General features: G+C 33.3%; 1 protein-coding gene across 4 annotated transcripts in view; it reads left to right on the top strand.

Annotated features, from left to right (window-relative positions):
• Positions 1 to 13,385, top strand: part of LOC136026191 (lysophospholipid acyltransferase 7-like) — a 150,295-nt gene extending 136,910 nt beyond the window's left edge. For all 4 annotated transcript variants that reach the window (XM_065702514.1, XM_065702521.1, XM_065702529.1 and 1 more), the window contains one exon: positions 11,127 to 13,385. In XM_065702514.1, the coding sequence (XP_065558586.1) occupies positions 11,127 to 11,330 (204 nt within the window). In that variant the 3' untranslated portion in view covers positions 11,331 to 13,385. The remainder of the gene's footprint in view (positions 1 to 11,126) is intronic.
• Positions 13,386 to 20,863: the final 7,478 nt, after the last annotated feature.

Below are 20,863 nucleotides of genomic sequence, written 5' to 3'. Positions count from 1 at the left end.
CGCTCCAAGAATTGCATGACGCTTTACTTCGACCAAGATATCTGAAATCTGGAAATTTGTATTTCTAAGGTGAAGGTAGGTATATCTAAATCTGGGATAATATTTGAAATCGCGTAGTAGTTAAGCCAACTATTTAACTTGTCGTTAACTATCTTGAGATGCTTCTCAAGATAGTTAACGACAAGTTGAATGGTAAGCGTGACTACTACGCGATTTCAAGAAGTATCCCTGTTTTAGATATATCCTGCGATGTGTTTCAAACTTGAAGGAAATAGTTGGAAATACCCTCTTTTACCTTTTGAAATACAAATTTCCAGATTTTAGGGATCTTGGTCGAAGTAAATAGTCATGCAAATCTTGGAGCGGTTTTTCTATACTTTTCTCAGAAATCTCCTGAGGAATCTTCAAATGTAAGGCTTGTGGGATTTTAGAGCCATCATATTTGTTTTCAAATTATATCCATGACAAGTCATGACTTGACATGTCATCCATGACAAGTAAATTTTAAAGAAAAGAGTGAATACAGAAAGCTGTGAATGAAAAATAAATATTAACTTTATTTTATATTAAATTAATTAATTAATTAATTGATTTTTGTCAAATTTAAGACTATGCCTGGGCCAGGTCCACTTGCAGGCTGGTGGCACTTGGGGGCATGAACCCTAATAAGAATGTTAGAGGGGATTGTACTTTCACATCCTTTTGCTTGTTTTACAAGCTTAAAAAACCGATTTTTTTTAGATTTAGCGGGAAAGTTAAGGCTGCCAGAGAACTTAATGCAAAATTTGAGCTGAAAGGTTCGGCGATGTGTATTTTATAATGACGAAAGATAAGCCTAGGTAAAACGAACCAAAAATATTGAAAATGATATCGATGATTATTAAGTTCTGGATTAGACTTGGATAAGGTCAGGTAAAACAAACTAAACAAATTGAAAATAATAGAAATGAATATTACGTGTTAGATTTTGACATGGATAAGGTCATCATTGTCTACCATACCTTCGAAAATCAAAAACCTGGACTACATAAATCGTTGGAAGAAAAAAAAGCTTCTGTCCCACCACCTGAACAATTAAAAGAAACAAAGTTTCGGTGATATGTCTTTCATAATGACAAAAGACAATCCGAGGCAAAAGAAGAAGTTTTTGTCCCACCACCTGAACAACTAAAAGAAACAAAGGTTCGGTGATATGTTTTTCATAATGACAAAAGACAATTCGAGGAAATAGAAGAAGTTTTTGTCTCTACCAGAACAAATAAAAGAAACAAAGGTTCGGCGATATGTCTTGCGTAATGACAAAAGACAATCCGAGGCAAAAGAAAAAGTTTTTGTCCCACCACCAGAACAAATAAAAGAAACAAAGGTTCGGCGATATGTCTTCCATAATGTCTAAAGACAACCCGAGGAAAAAGACAGAAGTTTTTGTTCCACCACCTGAACAATTAAAAGAAATAAAGGTTCGGCGATATGTCTTTCATAATGACAAAAAACAAGCCGAGCCAAAAGTTAAAGGTCCAATAAAAGAAACAATTTTATAAAGGCACGTTTTCTAATTTAAGGTCCATTTGGACGTCAAGATATCAAGAAAATTGTCTCAAATCGTCTGCGTATATCATATATATGTATATATATATATATATATATATATATATATATATATATATATGTATATATATATATATATATATATATATATATGTATATATATATATATATATATATGTATATATATATATATATATATATGTATATATATATATATATATATATATATATATATATATATATATATATATATATATATATATATATATATATATATATATATATATATATATATATATATATATATATATATATATATATATATATATATATATATATGGGTTAAGGCTCGTCTGGCCACGAGCCTCGGAAGAATTGGATGATATTCGAAAAAGGGGGAAATACCCCAAAAAGAGGAAAAAAACTTAATGAAAATTGCACCATTAGTTTCAGCGTATTAGAAAATCCTATTGCAGAGGTTTTAAGCTCCAATCCACAAAAATGTGAAAATTGTGTCTTATGCCAGAAGAAAGAACACAGATGTGTGTTAATTCTTTTTTTCTTTTTTTAGGGGTGATCGTATCTAACCGATGCTCCTAAAATTTCGGGAGAGGGCGCATTCGAACGGAAATAAGAGTTTCTAGAGCCCTTCTTAGGTGACCATAAAAATTGGAGGGCAGCTAGTCCCCTTTCGAAACCCTCGTTTCCCCAAAAATCGTCCGATCAAAACTTTGAGATTGTCATTTTGTTCAACATAGTTGAAATATCCATTAACTATGCCTTTGGGTGTAACATGACCACCCACAGTTTCTGGGGAAAGGTCTATAGTATGAAATTTGCACATTGTTTACGTACAGAATTTGTTATTGGGATGTATACAAACATTTTTCAGAAGGGGGAGGGGGGTTGCTTGGGTTAGGTTTCCATGGGGAGAATTTGTGGGGGAGGAAAGTTTCTGGGGATGAAACTTTCCCGGGAAACTGTATACACTGGGGTTTTTTCACAGAATTCCAATTCGAAATCCATTTAATTTGTCTTACTTTCTTTTGCCTACTCAATTTTGCATGTAGATATGTTCTGGGGGAATTGTGGGGGGGGGAATCATCCTTGAGATCAATTTTCCTGGGAGACTGTTCTGTAGGAGAAATCCTCTATGGGGTAACTTTCAGTGGAAGCAATTTCCCACTGGGGGAGGGGTTCCCAAGAAAATTCATAGAAGGAGGGGTAGTTCCGGATTTACTGGAAAAGTGATTAAATTTTTTTGTAATGGTAGCATACTAAGGAGAATTTTGAGGCTTTTTCCCTTTCAGTAAAATTAAAGAAAATCGATAGCTGAATAAAATTTAAGAAATGTCATTTGACGACCGCTGAAGCAATATGTGTAGACTTTAGGGAAGCCAATATGACACTTTAGTCTTTGGAGGAGTGTTTGATGTATTAGGGAGATTTTTCAGGGAATGAACACTTTACACCTTGTTGATGCCTGAGTCATAAAACGATCTTCAAACTGTTTAATTGTGTGTGTGCGTGTGTTAGTGTGTGTGTAGTTATTTGTGTAAATTCCATTAAATTTTTCGATGTAAATGTGATTCTTTCGTTAATATATGGGCCTTAAAGCCCCTCTCTTCACGTTTATAAATATTTTCCATTAGTTTCCTTTTAATATTATTGTTTATAAATATAGTTGTAAATACAGAAAACACAGAAGACATTCCTATTTGTCAAAACAAATTGTGATCCCTTATTACAAAAAAAAAAACAGAGTTAACCAATTAAGGCTAGAAAGAAAAAGGACTTTTGGAACTCCCATAGGCAATCTATCCCCGATGCAATCGCAGTAATAGGCTATTCTGTGTCTATTACAAGACGATTACTTTTATTTTTACCAAAGACGCCCTCCCCACAAATGATGTACTAGGCTAGACTAAACCTTTATTGGACATCATTCTTATCCAGAAAGTACATTTGGCATCGAAGGAACTGATTAATACAATTGCTTCAGGCAACTTGGAGATGGCAGAATAGGTGGCAGCAGGGTGAATGTAAACACAAAAAAGTATAATATTAGGAGGGACCGTAAATTTTTCCAGGGAGGGTATCTAAGAGAAATTTCTTATGTCCGTGTAGGCAAGGTTTGTGCACTTTAAGGTGTTATTTTTTTTTTTTTTTTTGCTCAATTGTATGATAAAATTTGTCTTTAAACTCTCCTTCTAGAAAACTATTCATTATCCTACTGTTTGCGAATAGTTTTTTTTGCATTTTAAATTTAGAAAATATGTAAAAAAAAAGTTTTTTTTAAGTCAGATGTATATATTGTTCCTGATGTAAGAATGTTGGTCATGCTATTGTAATTATTCATTTTATTTTTCATTTATATTACAGAGGTCATCAAATGGTTTGGAAATAGGAATAGTCAAACTTTTTTGGTCTTAAGCTGCTCATATTGTATTGTTTTTTTGTTTTTTGTTTTTGAACATACCAAATATCGTATTCCTAGATATATTCTTCTTCTCATGCTTGTTTAAATCTTTTTCTTGCTGAAAAGATCAAGACCTCCACAAAAATATAAATAATAATCCTTTTCGTGTGCAGCAACTTTAGGTCTGCTGTTAAAAACCCCAAACAAAAGGGCCTACTAATGCATTACTTTTAGAAAAGGGTTGTTTTTCTTATGTTTTTTTTTGTGCTACCTTTGAAATTGATGTTTTGGAAATTAACGTCTCCTGAATTGTCGTAAGATTTTTTACCTGAACAGATACCAGATATTATAGAAAAAGCATTGCAATAGGCAAGTAGGTAAACACCCACCAGTCACCTAAAAAGAATGGTGGCAATCAATGGGGATAATAGAGAAGTAGACCCAAAAAACCGGTTTCGTCTGCTTCAATATCTCAGAAACTTAATGTCGGTGGCTTGGAAGAAAGAGCCCAAGGAGAGTTTGCCACAACAGAGCATTGTAGTCCATTATTGATAAACTTTCAAATTAAACAGTAATAAGTAAATAAATTAATTGGAATAACTGATCATTCAAATCTATAGTGTAACTAAACTGTAATTTAAAATTTATAAATTAACTAGCCATTGAACTTGTTGGATGACAGACGTATCGTATTTTCTTTTATGACAATGGAGGGACAATATTTGTCCCCGCAACCCTTGCACACAATTCAAATTCTCTTTCCACCAATATATATATATATATATATATATATATATATATATATATATATATATATATATATATATATATATATATATGTATATATATATATATATATCCTTAAAAGTTCATTTCAATCCCCAAGCCATGAAACAAAACAGGGTATATTTATAAGGCTACATGTAAGATTCATCCCATTTAAATGAAAATGTACTGCCTGCAAGACTACATGTAAAATTTGTCCTATTTATATGAAAATGTACTGCCTGTAAGATTGTACTGCTCTTAAGACTACATATAAATTGCACTAAAATGTACTGCCTGTAAAACTACATGTAAAATTCGTCTCATTTAAATGAAAATGTACTTCCGGTAAGATCGCACTTTTTGTAAGACTACGTATAAATTGTACTAAAATATACTGCCTGTAAGACTACATGTAAAATTCGTCCCATTTAAATGAAAATGTACTGCCTGTAAGATTACATGTAAAATCGTCGCATTTAAATGAAAATATGCTGCTTGTAAGACTACATATAAATTGTACTAAAATGTACTGCCTGTAAGACTACATGTAAAATTCGGCCCATTTAAATGAAAATGTACTGCCTGTAAGATTACATGTAAAATCGTCGCATTTAAATGAAAATATGCTGCTTGTAAGACTACATATAAATTGTACTAAAATGTACTGCCTGTAAGACTACATGTAAAATTCGTCCCATTTAAATGAAAATGTACTGCCTGTAAGATTACATGTAAAATCGTCGCATTTAAATGAAAATATGCTGCTTGTAAGACTACATATAAATTGTACTAAAATATACTGCCTGTAAGACTACATGTAAAATTCGTCCCATTTAAATGAAAATGTACTGCCTGTAAGATTACATGTAAAATCGTCGCATTTAAATGAAAATATGCTGCTTGTAAGACTACATATAAATTGTACTAAAATGTACAATTTTATTTGTTTGTACAATTTTATTTTAATTTGTACTGTAAGATTACATGTAAAATCGTCGCATTTAAATGAAAATATGCTGCTTGTAAGACTACATATAAATTGTACTAAAATGTACTGCCTGTAAGACTACATGTAAAATTCGTCCCATTTAAGTGAAAATGTACTGCCTGTAAGACTACATGTAAAATCGTCGCATTTAAATGAAAACATGCTGCTTGTAAGACTACATATAAATTGTACTAAAATGTACTGCCTGTAAGACTACATGTAAAATTCGTCCCATTTAATTTTTTTTTTCAATTCATTTATTAACAAAAAACAAATCACACATTATAAACTAACTACACCCTAAGAGAGCACTGCCCGTAACGGGTGACAGTATTCATTCAATCATCAAGAACAGAAATATAAGGTAAGAAAAAATAAGAAGAAGAAGAAGGGAAAAGAAAAGAAAACAGACGTAAATTAATAAAACAAAACATAGAGAACTATCGGTAAAAGAAATTAGGATCTAATTCAATATTTTCCATTAAGAACATGTAAAATGGTCGCATTTAAATGAAAACATACTGCTTGTAAGACTACATATAAATTGTACTAAAATGTATTGCCTGTAAGACTACATGTAAAATTCGTCCCATTTAAACGAAAATGTACTGCCTGTAAGATTACATGTAAAATCGTCGCATTCAAATGAAAATATGCTGCTTGTAAGACTACATATAAATTGTACTAAAATGTACTGTCTGTAAGACTACATGTAAAATTCGTCCCATTTAAATGAAAATGTACTGCCTGTAAGACTACATGTAAAATCGTCGCATTTAAATGAAAACATGCTGCTTGTAAGGCTACATATAAATTGTACTAAAATGTACTGCCTTTAAGACTACATGTAAAATTCGTCCCATTTAAATGAAAATGTACTGCCTGTAAGACTACATGTAAAATCGTCGCATTTAAATGAAAACATGCTGCTTGTAAGACTACATAATAAATTGTACTCAAATGTACTGCCTGTTAGACTACATGTAAAATTGTCGCATTTAAATGAAAATATGCTGCTTGTAAGACTACATATAAATTGTACTAAAATATACTGCCTGTAAGACTACATGTAAAATTCGTCCCATTTAAACGAAAATGTACTGCCTGTAAGATTACATATAAAATCGTCGCATTCAAATGAAAATATGCTGCTTGTAAGACTACATATAAATTGTACTAAAATGTACTGTCTGTAAGACTACATGTAAAATTCGTCCCATTTAAATGAAAACATGCTGCTTGTAAGACTACATATAAATTGTACTAAAATGTACTGCTTGTAAGACTACATGTAAAATCGTCGCATTTAAATGAAAATATGCTGCTTGTAAGACTACATATAAATTGTACTAAAATGTACTGCCTGTAAGACTACATGTAAAATTCGTCCCATTTAAATGAAAATGTACTGCCTGTAAGATTACATGTAAATTCACCGCATTTAAATGCAAATATGCTGCTTGTAAGACTACGTATAAATTGTACTAAAATGTACTGCCTGTAAGACTACATGTAAAATTCATTCCATTTAAATGAAAATGTACTGCCTGTAAGACTACATGTAAAATCGTCGCATTTAAATGCAAATATGCTGCTTGTAAGACTACATATAAATTGTACTAAAATGTATTGCCTGTAAGACTACATGTAAAATTCGTCCCATTTAAATGAAAATGTACTGCCTGTAAGACTACATGTAAAATCGTCGCATTTAAATGAAAACATACTGCTTGTAAGACTACATATAAATTGTACTAAAATGTACTGCCTGTAAGACTACATGTAAAATTCGTCCCATTGAAACGAAAATGTACTGCCTGTAAGATTACATGTAAAATCGTCGCATTCGAATGAAAATATGCTGCTTGTAAGACTACATATAAATTGTACTAAAATGTACTGCCTGTAAGACTACATGTAAAATCGTCGCATTTAAATGAAAACATGCTGCTTGTAAGACTACATAATAAATTGTACTAAAATGTACTGCCTGTTAGACTACATGTAAAATTGTCGCATTTAAATGAAAATATGCTGCTTGTAAGACTACATATAAATTGTACTAAAATGTACTGCCTGTAAGACTACATGTAAAATTCTTCCCATTTAAATGAAATTGTACTGCCTGTAAGACTACAAATAAATTGTACTAAAATGTACTGCCTGTAAGACTACATATAAATTGTACTAAAATGTACTGCCTGTAAGACTACATGTAAAATCGTCGCATTTAATAGAAAACATGCTGCTTGTAAGACTACATATAAATTGTACTAAAATGTACTGCCTTTAAGACTACATGTAAAATTCGTCCCATTTAAATGAAAATGTTCTTCCTGTAAGACTACATGTAAAATCGTCGCATTTAAGTGAAAACATGCTGCTTGTAAGACTACATATAAATTGTACTAAAATGTACTGCCTGTAAGACTACATGTAAAATTCGTCCCATTTAAATGAATATGTTCTGCCTGTAAGACTACATGTAAAATCGTCGCAATTAAATGAAAACATGCTGCTTGTAAGACTGCATATAGGTTGTACTAAAATGTACTGCCTGTAAGACTGCATGTAAAATTCGTCCCATTTGAATGAAAATGTGCTGCATGTAAGAATGTACTGCATGTAAAGTTCGTCGTATTTAAATGAAAGTGAACTGCCTGTAAGACTATACTTAAAATTGTACTAAAATGTACTGCCTGTAAGATTGTACTGCATGTAAGGCTACATATAAATTGTACTAAAATATACTGTCTTTAAGATTATACTACTTGCAGTCTAAATTTCACTTAAATGTACTGCCTATAATATTGTACTTCTTGTAAGACTGCATGTAAAATTCGTCCCATTTAAATGAAAACGTACTGCTTGTAAGACTACATATAAGATTCGTCTCATATAAATGAAAATATACTGTCGTCTGTAAGATTGTGCTGTTTGTAAGACTACATATAAATTGTACTAAAATGTACTGCCTGTAAAACTACATGTAAAATTCGTCCTACTTAAATGAAAATGTACTTTCTGCAAGATTGTTCTGCTTGTAAAACTATATATATCAGTTTTACTAAAATCTTCTAAATATAAGACTACATGTAAGATTCCGGCTATTCAAATGAAAATATGCTGCCTATATACTTCTATAGAAACTGTATGGAATGCTCGCTTGCCTTCAGGTATGACAAAGAAAAAGAAAGATGCTTACAATGATTATCAGAAACCAACTGAATGGTTTAAAATTTACCTGAAGATGTATGTGACTCGGTTAAACACATCATTGTTTTCAGAGCCGAGATTAGTTGGGTGTCACGGAGACTTTCTGATTACATGAAGTAAGATACGTCTATGACAATAACTCATGAAATATTAAAATTAAATTTCTCATCGCTATAATATTCAGCTTTAAAAAAACGCATCTTAATCTGTTAATTTAAAATATTAATGTGAATTTAACATTAACTTTAATTAATTTAATTAATTAATTAATCATTAAAATATTTAATGTTAAATTAAAAATATAAAATTTTTCAAATAGTTCACTTGGAAAACATTTATGGTCATTGTTTTGCTGTTAAATTTTTAATAAGAAAGGTAAAACATGACGGGAAGTAAAATCGTTTTGTTGACTTAACACAGCCTTTTCATTTGCCTCATTAAAAGAAATATAACAGCCATCAAATTTAAATTTAAATTCTCACCTGAAAAGATAAAGTTATTAACTGAGAAAGCGGAAGATCTATGTTAGATTACTTCGAGCTTTCTTAATTAATATGAATAAATGATCTGATATCCTGTTGTTTAGTAGAAACTTGATTTTCTAGACAAGAAACAGTACCTAATAAATTATTAGAATATGTTGGTGTCATGTGTCTTGTTTTTCTTCTTTCTTTCTTTTTAGAAAGTGACAGGTTTTGTCAAAGGATTTTCTTTTGATTATAATTTATGGTTGAGAATAAGCACTGACATCGTTCTGTTTCTTTTTAAGAAACGGAATAAAATAAACAGAACGAACAAAAATAGACATAAAATAGAAATAATAAAAATGAAATAAACAGAGGCATGAATGAAACAGAAAAGGTCACCAAAAAGCAGGAGACTTGTTCCTATTACTCTTCTGTTTTCGGTTCTAAATCCTCCAAAACCTACCCTTAAAGCTGTAAATTAATAATATAAGTTGTTCTTGAGATATTGCTTTGTCACCTTTTGAAAGTCCATAAGCTCATAGTTTGTTTTGATTTAAATCAAATTCCGCCTAACTATTCCTTAAAACCTTCGCCTTAATATTCTTAGCATGCGCAGTAGTAATAGTTGTAGCAGCATTAGTAGCAGTATGCATATATCACCTTTGGTTTCTTCAATATCCCCTTCAACAAACGCTGAAACTTTCAGCTGAATGCATACCATCAACTGTTCCTGAAGCATTTCTGATGCATCTGCTTGACAACCTATGTTGGCATAGTGTGTTACGAATTAGTTCCATACAGTTTCCATATATCCCAAATTTTTCGCCTTAATATTCTTAGTTTTAATAGCAGTAGCAGTAATAGTAGTAGCAGTAGAATTAATTGCAGTAGCCTATGCTTGAGTGGCAGTAGTAGCAATAGAAGTAGTAATAATAGTAACAGTAGCTAAAGAATTTGTAGAAGCAGTAGTATTAGGATGCAAATATTTTCTTTTGGTTAGTTCAACATCCCTGACGACAAGCCCTTTTAGTTTCAACTTTACACACCGAAAAATTCCTAAGATATTGCTTTTATACACATTTGACAACCTGCGTACAGGGGCCTGTTCTGATTCAGTTCATCTCCCCCCCCCCACAAAATTTCTTGAAAATCTCACCTTCATGTCCTTAGGCATAGTTATAATGGTAGTCAAAACAGTAGTGTTGATATTACTAGAAATAGTTTTGACTATATGTAGTACTGCTAGCAGCAGTAATATTAACGTATTGTCTTTTCATCAGTAGGGCAACCCCTTTCCTCAAGTCGTGGAATTTTCAAGTTAATACAATAGACAACGAGATATATCACCTATGAGTTGAACTACAATTCACATTTAAAAATCGAAATGCTACGATTCGCCAAGAAAAATAAATAAAATAAAAAAAGTCATAAAAAACTTATAAACATGCTGGAGCTTCTTTAATGGACAAATAAAAAATAAATCAGACCATCCGAAAGAAAAAGATTAACTAAAAAATTATAATGAAAATAAAAAGCTGTTGCTTTGGATTCTCTTTTTCTGTTTGAGCATTTTGGTAGATCATAATCATCAAAGCAGAGGGCAAAATTTATAATTGACCTGTAGAAGAATCAAATGTGCACATTGTTTTTCTTTATTCTATCTCCTAATTTTGTCCTTTCCTATTGAGTATTGGCTGTCACATGTTTTTCTTTCTTTCAGTATCCAAGAATTGTCTTCTGGTACGGGTTGTTTTACAAACACATGTTTTTCTCCTACTTTGGAGCTGCATTTCTGCTGCTTGAAATTGGTGCAACTGTGGAGTATTGGAAGTCTATTTATTTTGCTGGACACATTTTTATTGTTTTTACATTTTTAGTCGGTTATATTTGGCCAAGGGATCATAATTGCCCAAAGTCTGAATAGTTTTTTTTTTGCTTCTGCCTAGTTGAACCTGAAGATAATGGAAAAGTATTAAGAGGGGAGCTGGTTCTAAAGTCGGAAAAGAAAATCGCTAACGCCATTTAAAGTCTGATGTAGCTCCGTTGGGTCCTCTTTTTTTTACCATCTTTTAGTTTAAACTGAAAATTATGAAGAACTGAAATAAACTAATAATGAAACTAGTAATGAGAAAATCATGGCCGTCTTTTGGAACCTGGAATTAAAATTAAAGTTTTTAGACGTATTAAGTCTATTAAATACAAATTTAACTATACTGCTCCATATTTGCCTTTTCTGACACTTTTAAATGAAAGGAAGAGTAAAGAACCCCAAATTCTTTCACCAATGCCAGCTCAAATTCAACTAGCCTAATCACACTGTATGAATTTTGAGTTGGAACAAACCACTTCGAGTTTTTGTTTGTCACCAAATTATATCGAGTGTTTTTTTTTTTTTTTTTTTTTTTTTTTTCATCCCATTGATTTCTAATTTCAAAAGATTTCATCTTTAATCCTTTAAAACTGGAGGGTAATATTCCAAATGAAACTATCGAAAATCAAATATGTTTTAATGAAGAACCTGGATATCCCATTTTGGGTGTTTCCGTCAGATAATTCCGCAAAGATTTAAAATAGTCTTATGCGGAAACCATGTAACCTCCACAATTCAGTCATTAATAGCTAAAAAGTCTATCAGATACAAACTGTTATCGCTTATTTCTCCTAGTCCATAATTTGATCCTGGAATCAATGCGGTGGTGGGTCTTTTATGTCTGTCCACCCGTGTAAAAGTACAAAAAAACCTGACTCTTAATTGATTTCCATTGTCTTTGGTTTGACGAATTAATAATATATTTTAAGTATGCTTTAAATATGGACTGCCAGAGTCTTCCTACTCCATGAGTTTTTATTACATTCTTATTATTATCACTAGATTTGATACTATTTGTCTGCGACAGATCTTAACAATGGGCAAATTGTTTTATTCTCTTACGCTAATAGTTATACAAGGGTGTCCACCGAAAGTTCTCTTCGGCTGGGGAACAGGCAGTAAAAAATTTTCCATGGACGGTAAAGCTATGTGAAAAGAGGAGTCTGTCAAAATTACATCGTATTCATTTTGATGTTTTCAAAACTCTGCCCTTGATGTTTTGTTTTAATCTAAAAACTGCTACTCTGTAGCTAGTGTTCTTGCCCTTGCCTTTTGATGCTGTGTATTAACTGTGGGATGTTTGGTATGATTTTCAGTTTATTTTGGTTTTGAAAGTAAAGGTGCTGTATCAACATAAGCTTTTAATTGTAATAAGTTGGGTAAAGGCACAGTTCCTGGGACCCTTTGAAGGAATCCCCCACCCCAAAAAGAAATAAAACCACTTCAAGACAATCATAAATCCCTAAAGTTGCACAGCTTCACTTTATCCTCACCCGTCTGCCCATGATGGATAGCGGAATCTATATAAAATGTGCTACCTATCTATTTAGAATGGTGAGTGTGAGTAGGGGTAAAGTGGATCGATGTGCTTTTAGGAATTGAAAAAGTAAGTACTTATGATTGTTCTAAGGTAGTTTCCACAATTTATCGGGGGTGTGTTTTAAAGGCTGTTTTGATCTGAACTTTTAACGTTATTTGTTTTAGTTTTGGGTATTATTAAGAAGAAACCAAGATAACCTGCAATGTTCGAATAGTTTATATTTAATGCAGATAAAGCTAACTTAAGCTTCCCATCCTGTTTTTAGTCTAACTCTGATTTAGTAGTTTGTTTTGTTTTTTTTTAATGGTTCTATTCATGGAAAAAGAACTTCTTCCAGTTTTATGCTGTAAGAAGGATTTCTTTTTTTTCTCTTTATGTATTGTTATTTTTTAGCATTGCTCAGTCCTGAGCAAATCACTGTTTATTTTTAGTTCATTTTTGTGACATGTACTGACCCTTTTAATGACCATCGAAGTACTTTAATTTTTTTCGTTCTTTGCGCCTATGGCTTTATTTTGTGATGATACTAACAATTAAATAAATTCCTCAATAAAACACTTTTGATAAAATATGATATTTGATTGGCTTAGGCGCTCAGACACGCACATATGTGCACTTAATCATTCATACAGTACATGCTTTGAGTTCTGTCCCTAAGCTGATATTCTTGGCCGAAAGTTGAGACATTTCGAACCTCTCTTGTTTGTTTCTTTTTTTTTTACCTTATGTTTACCCTTTAATATTGCAGAGAGTAAGCTAGGTGAGATACTGCATCAAATAATTTCGGTTGTCTTTTACTTTTCATTTTGTGAAGGAGGAGTGTTGTTTATCATCATTATTTCCTTGTAATTGAAGAATTTCACAGAAGTATTAATTGAAAGATCGTTCTTGCTATAGTGACTCATTCTTTACGTAACACAGCCGAGATCCAGTCAACACTTTTCACTGGAAAACGATATTAACGGTTGTTCATTCAGTTTATCCATCATGGTTTGTTAGTACTCCCCCCTGGCCTTTTCTCCGGAAAGGAAAGAAAAATGAAAAATAAGCATTTTATGACGTAAACGGAGGGGTATGGATCTGGGTATCGAAAATTAGTGGTGGTACAAAACAGCACAACTACCAGGGAGTACTAAGACGCTTTCAGCCACTGGATAATCGTTGGGTCAAGTACTTCTTGATAGATTTGCAAATTTGTGAACTGTTTTTAACGGTATAGTCGAACGGATATTCCCCAACCCCTCTACATTGTTGGACAGGGGTGCTTCCCCGGGATACAAGGAGAATTGAAAAAGAAACGGTTTATGCTTTGGTGTTATATCCAAAATTGTGGGTTGTACAAGAAGCACAAATTCCAGTGAGTTCTAAGACGTTTTTGACTGTAGGACAATTGTTGGATTAATTACCTCTTTATTGGTTTGCAAATTTGTTTCATAAATGTCTTAACTTGAATAGAATTCGTTTTAATTTTTTTGGCACTCTTGCATGGATTTGCTTTAAGCTCCTTTTACCTAAAGCTATTAATGTACGTCTCCTGCTTAATATTATTTCCAATCTTTGTTGGAGTCGAATAGCTAATGCTCCACTACCGCATATCCTTAGTCCGTAAGGCCCATTGCGTGTCATATCTAAGAAGCTTCGAAGTTTTGTTGAATGTGACATGTGCGGGGCAAATGGGTCTTCCACAATTGAAGCTTTAATCCTTCAAGTACCTAAGACAGTGAAAATTTTACCTTATTGTTTTAATTGGCTAAGTGAAAAGTTACACCGCCATGTATATCTTGGAAAACTTATTAAACACATTTTTAATAAACAGACCTTCACGTGCCGCTATTTCTAGTAGCAGATGCTAAATAAAAAAATAAACGCGGATAAAAAATCAGCAGAATAGTGCAAAATATACAACAAATATAAAAATAGTACAAAAATACAAAACAGTAACAACAAAATGCAAAATGATTCTTCGAAAATATAAAAAATATCTTACAAAACAGAATAATTCTTACAAAATACAAAACAATTGCTGTTTGACACATATTGTGCCAAACAGCTTAAGATGATGCAACCTTCACTTTAATTTGTAGTTGTCTTTAGGAGTCATCAAATTGATAATGTTTGAGTTTTACGAACAAGTAGCGTTGTCAAATTTACCTAATTAATTTTGCTTGTTTATTTCACGATTCAAAATGAGGACATGGACGAAAATGTGATACTGCCCTAAAAATTTTCTTAAGTTTGAGAGAAAAAAAAAATCTTAGAAAATCACATTTTTACAGCATGAATTAACCATCAGCGCTGCTTCTGTTTTTCAGAAAAACAGAAACGGAAAAAAAAACAGAACAGAAACAGGTCTGTCAAAAACAGGGTGACTTATTTCTACTTTCTGTTCTGTTCTATTTTTTTTTTTTTTGGAAAAACAGAAAACAGCTGTTTTTTCGTATATCTTCTTCTTTTTTAAGATGTTGCAGCCTGTCGTCTATAGTGGGCGAGTTATATGCTGCAATTCCCAATCTATCATAAAGAAACCACCTTGAAACCATCCCAATTCCACTAATCCAGCTTATTTTTAATCAACCACATGCGCATACAATATGACCCTGACTGCACAGGCGATTCTAAAACATATTAAAGGACCTGGGCATAGCACGATTTTTTTCTTGCCACCTCAAGATGCTGAACCACAGAGTATCAAACAGTTCGTGGTAACGAACTGTAAGTAAGAAGTTACCCGGCTCAATAGTAACCGAAACTCCAAAAAAAACGGAATTTTGATACCAATAGATAAATCAAAAGAATCGGATTTTTATGCTGATTAAATAAAAAAACAAGTTTTTTAACTGAAAGTAAGGAGCGACATTAAAACTTAAAACGAACAGAAATTACTTCGTATATGAAAGAGGCTGCTTCCTCATCAACGCCCCGCTCTTTACGCTAAAGTTTGACTCTGTCTCTCAATTCTTCTTTTTAAAACAGTAAAAAACGTAAAGAGCGAGGTATTAGGAGGAGGTGATCCCCTCAAATGGGTAATAATTTCTGTTTGTTTTAAGTTTTAATGCTGTTCCTTACTTCCAGCTGAAAGATTTTTTCATATTTATTTTTTCATTGTGTTTTTAAATAATGCTAGTAAATCCTGCGATCCCTTCATGGAGATTTTCTTCCCCCATGACAAATTATCGATGGAAAGTTCCCCCAGCATATCCCCCTCTTTTCAACCCCTCCCCCAACCAAAAAAATCCTCCTGAAAACGCCTGTATACTTCCCAATAACCATTACTATATGCAAGCATTGGTCAAAGTTTGTAACTTGTTGCCCCTCCCATGGGGACTGTGGGGGAGTAAGTCGTCCCCAAAGACATAGTTATAAGGTTTTTCGACTACGCTGAATAAAATGGCTATCTCAGAATTTTGATCCGTTGACTTTGGTAAAATAATTAGCGTGGGAGGGGGCCTAGGTGCCCTCCAATTTATTTGGTCACTTAAAAAGGGCACTCGAACTTTTCATTTCCGTTAGAATGAGCCCTCTTGCAACATTCTAGGACACCTGGGTCGATACGATCACCCCTGGGAAAAAAAAACAACAAATAAACACGCATCCGTGATCTGCCTTCTGGCAAAAAATACAAAATTCCACATTTTTGTAGATAGGAGCTTGAAACTTCTACAGTAGGGTTCTCTGATACGCTGAATCTGATGGTGCGATTTTCGTTAAGATTCTATGACTTCTAGCGGGCGTTTCCCCCTATTTTCTAAAATAACGCAAATTTTCTCAGGCTCGTAACTTTTGATGGGTAAGACTAAACTTGATGAAACTTATATATTTAAAATCAGCATTAAAATGCGATTCTTTTGATGTAGGTATCGGTATCAAAATTCCATTTTTTAGAGTTTTGGTTACTATTGAGCCGGGTCGCTCCTTACTGCAGTTCGTTACCACGAACTGTTTGATTTCAAATTACTTGTTATGCTGATTTCAAATTACACGTTAGAAACTTGGGCTACGGCAAAAAAGTCAACTTGAACTAAGACAGATGGATTTTTTTTTATCGACGGCAGTTGATAGCTCTTGATGAGCAGATCGAAGTATACGTCATCCATTTTTTTGGTAGAAGATTTCCTTCATGAGATATACCAGTTTGAAAGTTTAAAGGGGTTGACAACTTCAGTAGTAAGGTACACACTGAAACCAAAAATGGACCGATACCAATTGTGAGATATATAGGGGAGTTTTAAGCAATAGTTGGCTGTTAGCTCATAATCATCTTTAGCAATGAGAAGTTCGCAATTTTTGCTAGTTGGTGTACCTATTATTTGTTTCTGGTGTATTTGATCGTAAGACCAATTTGGTTCCAGTGGTAAGTAAGACATGTCGGGGACTTGTTAGTAATAATCGTCAATCATCTTCAGTGATGAGGTGTTTGAAACTTTTGCTAGTTTGTGTATCCATTTATTTGATTCTGGTGAAATTGATGTCTTATTACGGGAGAGGGACTTGTAAGTAAGAATCAGTTCACTTTGGGCTAGAAATTTGTGCAAACTGGTGCAAATTGTACTCGATCTCTGTAAATCTGACGGCAAGAAAGTTTGTATCGATGGTCTATCACTCACTGTAACCTAGAATTAAGTATTTACGCAATCAATATAGATGGAAACAATTCAGTTGAGTCGTAGCTATGTTTTCTTCGCTCTACAAAATCACGGATAACTATGAGATAGGTGTCTATAGTATTTAATTTAAGATCCTTACAGATTAACAACTCCAGCGGATCGAAGTGGGGAAACAAAACCAAAGTGTTGCTCTTGCAACACTTTACTCGGTGAAGCCGAACAAACGTTGCCGCGACACCTCGCGTTGCCCATGCTACGTAGATCTAGTTTGTAAGTACGTTTTACTTAATTGTTCTTTCCGAATCAGTATTTCGAAGTGACATAAAAATTCCCCCGGCGCAAATTTCAAACGCGAAAGTTTATTTTCATTTGCTACTTAATTCAATTGGTATTTTTGTCCCGATAGAGCTTTGTCTATCTCCCGACCGCCCTCAAAGGCTCTCAAATTCTCTTCTAACGTATAGATGTTGTTTTATGTACTGCAAGAGTTGTATTATCCACCAGAAATGACTGCTAAGATGTACGTCGTATTTGATGGGATGACCGAAACCACTGGGAAAAGAAAACACTCAAGGGAAAGCGGGAAATAAAAGAACTTCTATTGACAATATTGTAAAACTATAGAATCGTTGTGGGGCAATATAGATTTGAGTGAAGTTGATGAACCGTAGATCAGCCAAGTTGATGAAAGTAAGATCAAATCAAATTAGCTGCAACTAAGTAATAAAGGACCCTTTCTGGCCTTTGTGAAGCTGTAGTAGAGAAGTTTCCTACATTGTTTATCATGGCATTTCACCATTGTAGTTGTATAATTGTGTCATTGGTATTGGGAGCTGTTTGTTCTCAAATTGATTTGAAGGACCCATTGGAAATTCATATGAAAACTGAAAATGGATAAAACTATGACATAATTTTAAAAGCACACTGTTTAATTGCTTGTCTTCAGCTTTTGGAAAGTTGGATAGAAAGGGCACTGGTAGAGTCATTTTTAAACATTTCCTGTAAGGAATAAACGTTTAAAATTGTGAACGGGGCATTGAGGGGGAGGACAGTCCAGTGTTTGGTTAAAATTTTGACATCGCTCCTTACCTTCATGTTTTTTTTTTCTCTGCTTTTCAGCTTAGAAAAAAAAGAAGAACCTGGATTTCAGTGATCCAACAAAATTCTTATGAATTCAAAAGACACTAGCTTTAACAACCGTAAACGATTATTGAAAATTTTATAGTTTTCCATCATTCCGTTGTTGTGTGAAATATTCGGCATCTAAAAGGAGCAAGACTGCTGATCCTTATCCAAATATAACCTGGATTCCGTTTTGTTGTTTTAGTGAGGCCATTTATGGTGTCTATAAACAGTTTGTACCGATCATGGAAAAGATAAGAGAACTTGATTGCTGGTAATTTCAAATTATTCTTGCGGAATCCACCAACACTAGTACTAAACATGTGTACCAAAAGCAGTGCCCTCAGTATGTAATTGATATATTTAAGTAGTTGAGTCTTGTATATTTGTTTTGTCGTGTGAAAAATGCAACTTTATTAGTCACAAGTCTGGCATGCTGTATGACAAAAATCCGCAAATCCTTAGTTAAAAATGAATTATCTTTAAAGTTCTAGTCCATGTATGAAGCCAAAGAATTTTCGAAGAATATCATTAGGTAGAAAGGAGAATTGGAATTTGGATAATTTAAAAAAGTTTTGATAATTCTTAGACAATTTTATACCAAACACCGTATAATCATTTGTTCTAGCAATTAAAAGTATGGTTACAATTTTAATTCTTTCACTTTGCATTATCTTGTGTAGTCTGGTCTCTGTAGGTAGCAAATTACTGAGTAATATGATACTTTTTAGACTGAGACATGCTGTAGACAAAGTTTTAAGGGAAGAACAATGCGGTTTTAGAAAAGGTAGAGGATGTGTCGACCATGTTTTCACTCTTAGGTTAATAATTGAGAAGTCCCTTCGTTGTCAAACACCTTTGGTCCTCAGTTTTATCGATTATGAGCAAGCTTTCGATTCTGTTGATAGAACAGCGTTAACAAAGGTCTTATCGTTATATGGTATACCAGAAAAATACATTAAAGTGATTTGCGCTATGTACGAGAATTAAATAAAAAAAACAAGTTTTTTCAACTGAAAGTAAGGAGTGACATCAAAACTTAAAACGCACAGAAATTACTTCGTATATGAAAGAGGCTGCTTCCTCATCAACGCCCCGCTCTTTACGCTAAAGTTTGACTCTTTCTCTCAATTCTTCTTTCTAAAACAGTAAAAAACTTTAGCGTAAAGAGCGAAGCGTTGATGAGGAAGCAGCCTCTTTCATATACGAAGTAATTTCTGTGCGTTTTAAGTTTTGATGTCACTCCTTACTTTCAGTTGAAAAAACTTGTTTTTTTTATTTAATTTCTGAACGTTTTTGAATCAATGCATGTTTTGATTTTGGCTCTCCGCAGAGGAATGATCAAAACGAAATTTGCATATTTTTTTTTTGGCTCAATGGCTTTCTCATAATTTTGATCGAATGATTTTGAGAAAAAAAGAGCGGGGGACGAAGCCTAGTTGCCCCCCGATTTTTTGGTTAATTAAAAAGGCAACTAGAACTTTTAATTTTTTACGAATCTTTTTATTGGTAAAAGATTTACGTAACTTATAAATTAGCTTACGTAAAGAACTTTTGTATTCTCATGTTTTTATTACATATATGAGGGGATTCGCCCCATCGTCAGTACCTCGCTCTTTACACGAAAGCTTAAATTTTATCCCAATTCATTAAGAATGACCCCCTGAATCACAAAAGCCGTAGAATAAGTAGTTGAAATTACCGAAAATACTTTAGCGTAAAGAGCGAGGTATTAGAAGGAGGTGAGCCCCTCATATGGGTAATAATTTCTGTTTGTTTTAAGTTTTATTGCTGTTCCTTACTTCCAGCTGAAAAAGCTTTTTCACTTTTATTTTTTAATTGTTTTTTTTTTAATAATGCTAGTAAATCCTGCTCTCCCTTCATGGAAATTTTCTTCTCCCATTACAAATTCTCGAAGGAAAGTTCCCCCAGCATATCCCCCTCTTCTCAACCCCTCCCCCAAACCAAAAAAATCCTCCTGAAAACGCCTGTATACTTCCCAATAACCATTACTATATGTAAGCACAGGTCAAAGTTTGTAACTTGTTGCCCCTCCCACGGGGACTGTGGGGGAGTAAGTCGTCCCCAAAGACATAGTTATAAGGTTTTTTGACTCCGCTGAATAAAATGGCTATCTCAGAATTTTGATCCGTTGACTTTGGGAAAATAATTAGCGTGGGAGGGGGCCTAGGTGCCCTCCAATTTTTTTGGTCACTTAAAAAGGGCACTAGAACTTTTCATTTCCGTTAGAATGAGCCCTCTTGCAACATTCTAGGACAACTGGGTCGATACGATCACCCCTGGGGAAAAGAAAAAAAAAA

Source organism: Artemia franciscana, chromosome 1 (genome assembly GCF_032884065.1).
Source record: "Artemia franciscana chromosome 1, ASM3288406v1, whole genome shotgun sequence".
Taxonomy (NCBI): domain Eukaryota; kingdom Metazoa; phylum Arthropoda; class Branchiopoda; order Anostraca; family Artemiidae; genus Artemia; species Artemia franciscana.
This window is presented reverse-complemented; position numbering and strand designations above follow the sequence as displayed.